Source organism: Tupaia chinensis, unplaced genomic scaffold (assembly GCF_000334495.1).
Source record: "Tupaia chinensis unplaced genomic scaffold, TupChi_1.0 Scaffold000335_1, whole genome shotgun sequence".
Lineage (NCBI taxonomy): Eukaryota > Metazoa > Chordata > Mammalia > Scandentia > Tupaiidae > Tupaia > Tupaia belangeri.
This window is the reverse complement of record NW_006159829.1, coordinates 1,932,004-1,941,963: the sequence shown is the minus strand read 5'-3', so window position 1 is coordinate 1,941,963 and position 9,960 is coordinate 1,932,004. Positions and strand designations below refer to the sequence as shown.

At 54.0% G+C, this 9,960-nt stretch overlaps 1 protein-coding gene across 1 annotated transcript in view; it reads right to left on the bottom strand.

The window, feature by feature from the left end:
* LOC102480839 (maestro heat-like repeat family member 5) overlaps positions 1-9,960 on the bottom strand; it is a 64,531-nt gene that overhangs the window by 27,485 nt on the left and 27,086 nt on the right. Inside the window, exons 18-19 of the mRNA XM_006152109.2 lie at positions 5,975-6,124; positions 5,397-5,551 (exon numbers count right to left, since the gene is read on the bottom strand). Coding sequence (XP_006152171.1) covers positions 5,397-5,551; positions 5,975-6,124 — 305 coding nt within the window. The remainder of the gene's footprint in view (positions 1-5,396; positions 5,552-5,974; positions 6,125-9,960) is intronic.

Below are 9,960 nucleotides of genomic sequence, written 5' to 3'. Positions count from 1 at the left end.
CCCCTGCCTCTTCAGGGGCTAGCGGCTCCCAGTGTTGCTAAACCAGGGCATTTCTCTCTGTTTTGCTGGTTTCCCTAGCATCCCTGTAAATAGCCTCTTAATGAAACTCCCCTCAAATCACCAGTTAGGCTGTCCCTCTGTCTCCTGGGTGCTGACTGGTTCCTGTTGGGCTCTGAGCTTTACACATAGCACAGCATGCGATAAAGGCTTGTTTAATTCAGTTACGTGGAGTGGTTGAGCTATTCTAGTTTTTCTTTTCTTTTTTTTCTTAAAGGAATTATTTATTTAATTTTATTTATTCATCCATTTATCTTAATTCGCCTAGACAGCGACAGAGAGAGACAGAGAGAGAGAGAGAGAGAGAGAGAAGGAAAGTGAGAAAGCAAGCCACCAGGTCTGGGACTCAAACTGTGGTTGGCCATGTGGGAGTCCAGTGCTCTTAACCACCATGCCACTTTCTGGCCCCAGGACAAATACTAAGTACAATGTTGGAAGGGAAAAAAAATCCAGAAGCAAAATATTGGAAAAGTACATATCGTACAAGTCTGATATATAGTCCTACATGCCAGTCCTAAACAAGGCCCTGAACTTTTAGGACACACCCAGTATTTTCTGTACTTCCAAGGAAAACACTGCCCAAGCAGGGAGTCTGATAGAAGACTCCCAGGTGGAGCTGGCGCCCAGACGCTGCACGTTCAGTCTAAACGTGATGAAAAGAAACAAGAGCGTGCCCTGCAGAAAGGCAAATCTAGGAAGCCACGCTTCAATGGCACACCGAGGGGAAGAGGGGGCTTTTCTGGGCATTTGAACCATAAGCCTGCTGTGATGTCTGAATTCATACCACCGTGGTGCCTCCAGAAACCTTGAGCAGAGACTTTGATACATGAAGTGGTTCCAGGCTGATGGGGCCCCAGGTGAAGAGCAGAAGCGTACATAAATCTAGCGGAGAGGGCAAGAGCGTAAGTGTACTCCGGCTTCCTAAGTGTTAAAGCGGGGAAGTGTGATTCTTAGAACCGAGGAAATAACGTGTCAATTCCAAGTAGAACTGAAGTATATGCTTCTGGTCAGCTAAAGACGTGCCTGCTGCCCCGGTCTCCGCCTCCCCAGATTTACTTGAAAATCAACATGGAACCAGAAGAGGGAAAAGTAAGACGCGTGTCCGACCTCCCTGTGCACCCACGGGGAAAACCCACACTTCCAAATGACATAACCTAACAGAGAAAAACCCCAGCCGGTGAGCTCTTAGGCCGCGGCCTCTTCCTGCCAGAGGTAACGGCAGACGAGAAGGGGCGCTGGAGGAGAAAAGAGAGCTGCTAGCAACGGGCTTGGAGTCGGTCTAAACGACCGTGGGGAACCACACGTCCACCCTGTCTTAAACTGCTGAAAGAACACAAGGTCAGAGCACCAGCCATGTGGAAGGGACTTAAAAACATGCCCAACCTGAAAGGTGGTCTTCAAAATGCACAGCTTTTGGGAGAGAAAAAGGCAAGAGAGAGGAGAGCTCTCCTTGGGATATGGGATGGGGAAAGGGAATGAGGCAAGGGGACCGCTTAGCGCTGTGCATGAAGAGGACCAAAACTGGGGAACACGCAGCCTCTTACCCCACGGTAACAGGATGAAATGATCTGGACTTCGCGATCCTGACAGAAGAGGGTGCCATTGAGCTTGAAATCCTGCAAAACACTCCGAGACCACAAACGGGAAGGGGAACAAGATTAGCAGATGGAGTTACTGCAAAAAGTCAGAAAATAAAACCAACACATAAGTGAGGAAACGCTCCCGAAAGATGAGCATGATGTAGGAAAAGCCCTGAGACAACAGCCACCGCAAACGCAGTCAGTGCACTTGAATGAGTATTTAAAGATGTGAAAAGCCACCTTGAGCACTAAATTTAAAAAAGGACAAAAGCTCCGATATGAGCTAAAAAGACAGTTGATTGAACTCAGGAAATAAATGGAAGAAATGAAAACATTGTCTCTGAAATGAAGAAAAATGGCAGCTGGCCCAAAGAGATAAGACTCCGATGAAAATTTAATAAGGGAGCATTTAGGAAAGGCAAAAACTAAACAAAACCAAACAGCTCCCATCCCAGCCCCAAACAGACAAACAAAAACAAAACCCAAGAGAATTTAAGAACAACGAAGTAACTTTAAAAAAAGAGGTTAGAAAAAGTCAGAGATAAAGTAGTGGAAGTGGAAGAAGTAGCATTTATATTATTGGCGTCTCAGAGGAAGAATCTAAGGCCAGCCAGTGGCATGGTGGTTAAAGTGGCTGGATCCCACATGGCTGACTGCACAGTTGGATTCCCAGACCTGGAGGCTTGAAAAATGCTGTGCATACACGTGCCTATGTGCCCAAAACCCCAAGAAGAGAAGGGATTATTATGTGGCCACTCCCTCCCCAGTGGTGCCTTCTCACCTCCCCTCTTTCTCTCTGTCTCTTTCTGTCTCTCTTTCCCCAGTGACTACACAACCTACTTAAAAGACTTTTCAGAGATAGCAACAGCAAAGAGACCCAGTTCCATAAAATCAAATGTTGCACCACATATCAGGAAAAATTAGCCCAGAATGACCGACTCTAGGACATTCCCCAACAAAACTAGATTTTAGAGATAAAATAAAAACCCTTGAGGTCTTCAAGCAGGAAAGATGAAATAACCTACAAAAGCAAACAAATTATTGTCATTGTATATTTAGAAAACAAGATAAAAAAACAACAATGGAAAAGCATTTTAAAAATACTTAAAGCACGAACCAATGATTTTTATATCCAGCCAAGCTGTCCTTCAAATAAACAATTTTCAATACGAATACAAACAAACAAGGACAAAAAAACAACAAAAACCACCTAACCTAGGAATTCCAAAACTGTGAGCCCTCTTGGAGGCTCTCTGGGGGACAGCTTCATCACACACAGAACAGGCCAGAACACTTGAGCACATACAGAAAACCGGTGTGTGCGTGTGCCAAGGGCAAATGTGGACGTGTGCAGGTGCTGCACTTTGACGAGTGAGAATGTGCGATTGAAAAATGGGAAGAGAGGGACCAGCAGTTGGCGTAATGGCTAGGTCGCTGGGCTCCCATGTAGTAGACCACAACTGGAGTCCCGGACCCAGTGGCTTAAACTCACGCTGGGCGCGTGTGCGTGCGTGCCCAAGATCCCGAGAGGAGAATGGAGGAGAAGGGATTGCGGCGTGGCCATCTCCCCTGGGGGGTGATTTCTCGCTTTCTGTCCCTCTGTCTCTCTCTGTCTGTCTGGCAGGTGCATGGGCCCTAAAGCAAAAACCTTGAAAAAAAATAAAAAAAAAAAGAAAAATGGGAGGAGGAACGATGGCAAGAGGAAAATAGAATCATCTTGCTAATTGGATAGAAAATAGGTGAAAGTTGAAGAATGTCAAAGAAAAACAGATACACCAATTGGACCTGTAGATGGTGTAATGGTTATGTCGCTGGCCTCCCAATGTAGCAGACTGTGGTTCAAGTCTTGAAGCTGGTGGGTTAGAACTCATGCCAGGCGTGTGTGTATGTGTGCCCAAAATCCCAAGAGGAGAAGGAAGGAGAAGGAATTGCTGCATGGCCATCCCCCTGGAGAGGGTGATTTCTTGCTTTCTGTCTCTCTATCTCTGTCTCTCCAGAGAGTGCACATGCCCTATAGGAAAAAAAAAAAAGAAGAAGAGAAAAACAGACACACCAGATAGTAAAAGATCAAATAATAAAATTAGGGACTAAGGACCTTCAAATAGGTTAAGAGCACGAAAGTAACAATGAGAACAAAACGAGAAGCCTTCGTAAATTAAAACAAAATCCAGGTTAAAGAGCAAGGACTACATTCTTGTGGAAAAAGAAAATATGCACAATGTGGTGACAGACAGACATGTCAGTCATGTCAATAAATGTCACTGGGCTCAGCTCCCCACTACAAAGGATTTTCAGTTTGGCTCATCACAAATGAAGACAGACCACTGGTCGTTGGAAAGTCACGATGCACTTCGCACAGAGACCGTAGGAAATACGCTGTGACCTTCCTGACCTACTGTGTGCTGGTAGAAGATGTATACCTGAAACAAAGGGACGCCAAGGGGCTAGGGTAGACAAATGCATTCTGGGCGAATGGAGAAAATAAATAAAGCGGCCGAAGTGATCCTGGTAAACGACAAAGGGTCCCTGTCCCCAAAGCACTATGCACGGCGGGGCAGGGCAGCTTCCAGTGCAGAAGCACCACTGGTAAAGAAGACGTGCTGAGGATTGCACGCACCAGACCACGCAGCAACCAGCTGCAGGAAGCAGCAAGCAGAGGCGCTGGGAGGATGCAAAATAGAAACAGTTCTGGAATGAAGCTAGCACGCTCCGCACACGCAGAGCAGGACAGACTGTCAGCCGCAGCACCGCCCTAACAGAACACGCACCTCCCTCTCAGGAGCCCGGGGACACTCACGGCTGCTGCAGAGATTAGTACCTTCCAGAAAGAAGAAACATCACAGGTAATGCGCTGATCGCAATGCAACCAAACTAGAAATGACTAGCACAGACAGAAAGGTGCTTCCGTGTGGGAATTGGAAACCATCCTGGACACAGTGCAGAGCTCTCTGGGAGCCAGGACAGGACTCGTGTGCAGGGAGTCACTGAAAACTGAAAGGAGGGAGAGTGTGAGGCAGCGTGAGGCAGCGTTGAGGGAGCGTGAGGCAGGCAGGGCAGTGGCTGTGGGTCTGGAGGGCAGCGGTTCCTCTGGCACCTGAGGGGTCAGCTGTGGAAGTGGGACAGGGCTGGAGGGGCGAGGTGCTCGCGGTGATCAAGCTGAGGGTTTGACTGTGGGTCTGGGGGGGCCAAGGGAGGGAGGAGCCCTGGGTCTGGAGAAGTCAGAGTGAGGGGAGGACAGGGAAGCCCCGAGTCAGGGCAAGGAGAGCGAGCGAGGGGGACCCTGACCAGGAGCTGCTCCTTCAGGGAGCAAGAGGTGACCTAGGCAGGTGGGCAGTGGGTCGGTGGCAGGTGATGTGAACTGAGGCCCTGGGGTGCAGAGCTGGGATTTTAGGGAGTGACCATAGCAGTGGTGGGGACCCCAGCCAACTTCAGGCTGCTGGCTGTGGTGGCTCCTTAGGGTCTGTGGAGGCAGAATGTTTGCAGAGGAGGATGAAGTGGTGGGGTCACTGCTGGGCGGGGGGGCCGTGGTGCTGACCCCGGCCTTGTCAGGGACCGCCAGGGTCCTGGGTCCCCTCTCCACCAGGTGACAAGCTGACACTGGGCAGGACAGATCGCTCAGAAGTCAAGCAGACGGGAGGTGGCCTACCCTCCTGAGCAGCCTAGGAGGCACACCATGTGTGAACAGGAGGGCAGATTCCCTCTGGCACCCAGAACCTGGGGATTTCCTCAGAGGACAGGCTCCAGGGGAGGTGGGCGCACCTGTCCAGGGGCAGGGAGAAGTCCAGGAAGGTGGCCACCAGCTCAGGGGCGTGGTTGCGGGCTAGCAGCGTGATGGCCAGCAATGCATTTTCCTTGGCTTGCGGGACGCGCAGAGAGCAAAGGCGCAGGTGCACCGCCCGGCCCAGGTTGGCCACCTGCGGGGAAACGAGTGCGTGACGGGGAGGTGGGGCCCGTGGGGGCGGGGCCTGGAGCCCTTCGACCAGTCCTGGGAGGTGGACCCTGACCTGCCCATCCGCTCTAAGGGGATCCCAGTCCAAGGGGTTTGGCCCACTGCTCCTGCTGGCCAGTGAAGCCCTGGAGTGCTGCTGGAACCCCCCATACAGCCTTGGCAGCTCCAGCCGCCCCTACCCTTGTCCACCGCAAGGCGGGTTTGCCTGGAGTCGCAATCACCTCTCAGGGCCCCCGGGGGCTGGCTCCTTCCCTCCTCTCCTGGGCCACTGGCTGCTGGCCAGGGTGATCCTCATCTCCCTGTCAGGCCTGGGCCCCTAGACGCTGGCTGAGGGCATCCCTCTGCCCCTCTCCCTGGCCAGCCCTCCACAGGCGCCCCAACCCCTCACGGTGTCCAGCTTGGCCCCGTGCTCCCGGACCACAGCCAGCAGTATGTCGGCGGCTGCCTGCACGCGGAAGGGGCTGGCGGAGCCCAGGTCGTGGACGGCGGTCCAGAGGAGGTCGGTCAGCTCGGCCAAGGAGAGGTGGTTCATGATCTCCTGCAGGTGCAGAGAGGCCTGTTGCTTGTGTGTGACCACCTCCCCACCTCCCGGTCCCTGCTCCCTCGCCCCTGCTTTGTACCAGGCTGCCAGAGTCTGAGCACCTCCACCCTCCAGAGCCCCCTCCTCGGGCCCCCCACCACGACCCCAGCACCCACAGTTTATCAGAGCACTGGGGTTCCTGTCCTTGCTCAGACCCAGGGCTCGTCCACACCAGGGGGCTCTGTTTGGGCAGCTTCGTCTCTCCTTCCCGAGCCTCACCTCTGCGCCCTCCCACGCCAGACCCCAGTGCTCATTATAAGCTTTAACCAGAGAGAACTTGAACTTCAGAGCTGTGGGTGCTCTTCAAGGTCACCTGGACCAAGTCCTAGGCCCAGACAGGTGCATGGCTACCCTTGGCCACTGAGTAGGGCCCGGCTGGGTCCAGAACCTAGGGCTCCTGCCCCCACGGTAGTGGTCTCCTGGGAGTGGCTCTGAGGGCCCAGGAGGGGTGAGGGGTGGGGCGTTACCTCCACAGCAGATCATGAGCTGCTTAGGGGCTAAGGAAGGGCTCTCGGGAAATGCAGGCAGCGGGTCTGATCCCTGTGCTCAGGCTTAGACCAGCGTTCTGGAGGGAGGACCTGGCTATGGACACTGCTGCCAGGGAGGCCTTCTAGAAACTTTGTGGAGAGCACTGTTGCCGAACAGGAGCCATGGGCCACATGCACATTTAGTAAAGCCAAACAAACCCACTCCCCAGTAGGGCTAGCTATGCCCGAGGGCTCAGTGGCTACAGTGCGGCTGCTGGCTGCCTTGGGTAGCACCTTCTAGAAGATCTGTCACTCGCTCAGAGCATCTTCTAGCCAGAGGCAGTCAGGATGCTGACGTGGGAGGCATAGGTGGGAAGCCTGGTGGAGTTACAATGTTTGCAAGGGTGCCGGCACGGTGCCATGTCTGCCTGCATGTGTGGGCCTTCGAATGTCTGAGACACCTGCGGGAGTGTTTCTATGCACGTAAGAATGGAAAGCCTGCTGGGACCCGCAGATGGCATAGCAGTTCTGTTGCTGGACTCGCACATGGCTGACCATGGTTTGAGTCCCGGACCTGGTAACTTGAAATCCATGCTGGGCGTCTGTGTGTGCATGCCCAAAGTTCTGGGAGGAGAATGGAGAAGGGATTGCCGTGTGGCCATCTCCCTGGGGGGTGATTTCTCACTTTCTCTCTCACTGTCTCTGTCTCTCTATCTCCAGGGAGCACACACACCCTAAGGCAAAAATCTCTTAAAAAAAGAAAGAATATAAAGCCCATGCCCAATAATGGATGCTGAGTGTTAGTCATGACCTTGTAGTTCTACAGTTTCATATGATGTTTGTGAAGATGTTAGTTAGTATGTGGGTTAGAATGCTAAAACATGTTTAGTGGGATACTTGTGATTTTTTTTAGAATGTCAGGCAATTATCAATACAGAATATTTGTTAGATTAAATTTAAAATTGTTGGCTGGAATGTTAAATTTCTGGTTAAGTCTTAGCATTCAGAACGTTCACGAGGAGACTGAACTCGGCGTGGGGGTCGGCTCCGAGTCCCGCAGTACTGCTTCCCCAGGACTGGCAGGCCTCTGCAGTGCACAGTTATGTGAGACGGAGGTGGCAGACGTTGGGTGGTGGTGATGGGGGCCATGCGGGGTCATAGCAATGGGGTGGGGATGGCGACTGTAGTCATGGTGATGGTCTGGTGACGGTGGAGGTGCTAGTGCTGTTGTTGGTGGTGATGAGCACAGTGGTGAGGGTGGTGAGGATGCTGGTGGTGATGTCATGGTGGTGATGATGATGTAGCTGGTGATGGCAGTGGTGACGGTGATGGTGGTGGTGCTGCAGTCATAGTGACAGTGATGTAGTGAGATGGTGGTGACGGTGATGGTGGTGGTGGCGATGTCATGGTGATGTAACATGTAGCTGGTGATGGTGGTAGTGATGGTGATGGTGGTGATGATGATGTGGTGGTGATGGTGGGGGTGGGGGTGACAGTGGTGATGGTGGTGGTGACGGTGATTGTGGTGATGATGATGTGGAGATGGTGGTGGTGAGGGTGACAGTGGTGATGATGATGTAGTGGTGATGGTGGTGGGGGTGACAGTGGTGATGGTGGTGGTGACGGTGGTGGTGATATCATGGTGATAATGATGTAGCTGGTGATGGTGGTGGTGACAGTGATGGTGGTGATGATGTGGTGGTGATGGTGATGGTGGTGATGATGATGTAGTGGTGATGGTGGGGGTGAGGGTGACAGTGGTGGTGGTGGTGATGGTGGTGGTGATGTCATGGTGATGATGATGTGATGGTGATGGTGGTGGTGAGGGTGACAGTGGTGATGATGATGTAGTGGTGATGGTGGGGGTGAGGGTGACAGTGGTGGTGGTGGTGATGGTGGTGGTGATGTCATGGTGATGATGATGTGATGGTGATGGTGGTGGTGAGGGTGACAGTGGTGATGGTGGTAGTGATGGTGATGATGGTGGTGATGTCATGGTGATGATGATGTGATGGTGATGGTGGTGGTGAGGGTGACAGTGGCGATGGTGGTGGTGACGGTGACTGTGGTGATGATGTGGTGGTGATGGTGATTGTGGTGATGATGATGTGGTGGTGATGGTGGGGGTGGGGGTGACAGTGGTGATGGTGGTGGTGATGGTGACAGTGATGGTGGTGATGATGATGTAGTGGTGATGGTGGGGGGGGGGGTGACAGTGGTGATGGTGGGGGGGGGGGTGACAGTGGTGATGGTGGGGGGGGGGGTGACAGTGGTGATGGTGGGGGGGGGGGTGACAGTGGTGATGGTGGGGGGGGGGGTGACAGTGGTGATGGTGGGGGGGGGGGTGACAGTGGTGATGGTGGGGGGGGGGGTGACAGTGGTGATGGTGGGGGGGGGGGTGACAGTGGTGATGGTGGGGGGGGGGGTGACAGTGGTGATGGTGGGGGGGGGGGTGACAGTGGTGATGGTGGGGGGGGGGGTGACAGTGGTGATGGTGGGGGGGGGGGTGACAGTGGTGATGGTGGGGGGGGGGGTGACAGTGGTGATGGTGGGGGGGGGGGTGACAGTGGTGATGGTGGGGGGGGGGGTGACAGTGGTGATGGTGGGGGGGGGGGTGACAGTGGTGATGGTGGGGGGGGGGGTGACAGTGGTGATGGTGGGGGGGGGGGTGACAGTGGTGATGGTGGGGGGGGGGGTGACAGTGGTGATGGTGGGGGGGGGGGTGACAGTGGTGATGGTGGGGGGGGGGGTGACAGTGGTGATGGTGGGGGGGGGGGTGACAGTGGTGATGGTGGGGGGGGGGGTGACAGTGGTGATGGTGGGGGGGGGGGTGACAGTGGTGATGGTGGGGGGGGGGGTGACAGTGGTGATGGTGGGGGGGGGGGTGACAGTGGTGATGGTGGTGGTGATGAAGATGTAGAGTGATCCATGACCACCACATGAAGAGTCAGGGACCAACTTGGGACCAGAACTGAGGCCCCTGGATCTTGCCAGATCTGCTATCCCATGACTAGCAGCCCTCCCATCTTCTCCCCTCCCTCAGAGCCCACTCATCATTGTCCCTCGTCCAGGAGAGCCAGAGCTGGACGCCCACGACCTGTGTTCGGGGGCCATGCAGCCCAAGTCCTGGACACTGGACTCCTAGTCACTCAGCTCACCTGAGGGGCCCAGGGCTCCTGCGGCCCTTCACAGCCTGGCAGCCAGAGGACCGCCTCCCCCCACCTGGCCTCCACTCTGTAGCCAGGTGCTTTGGCCTACACTGCAGCCAGGCCAAGTTTACCCTCCCGAGTACGGAAGGCTGGTGGTCAGTCCAGGGCTTTGGGTCCT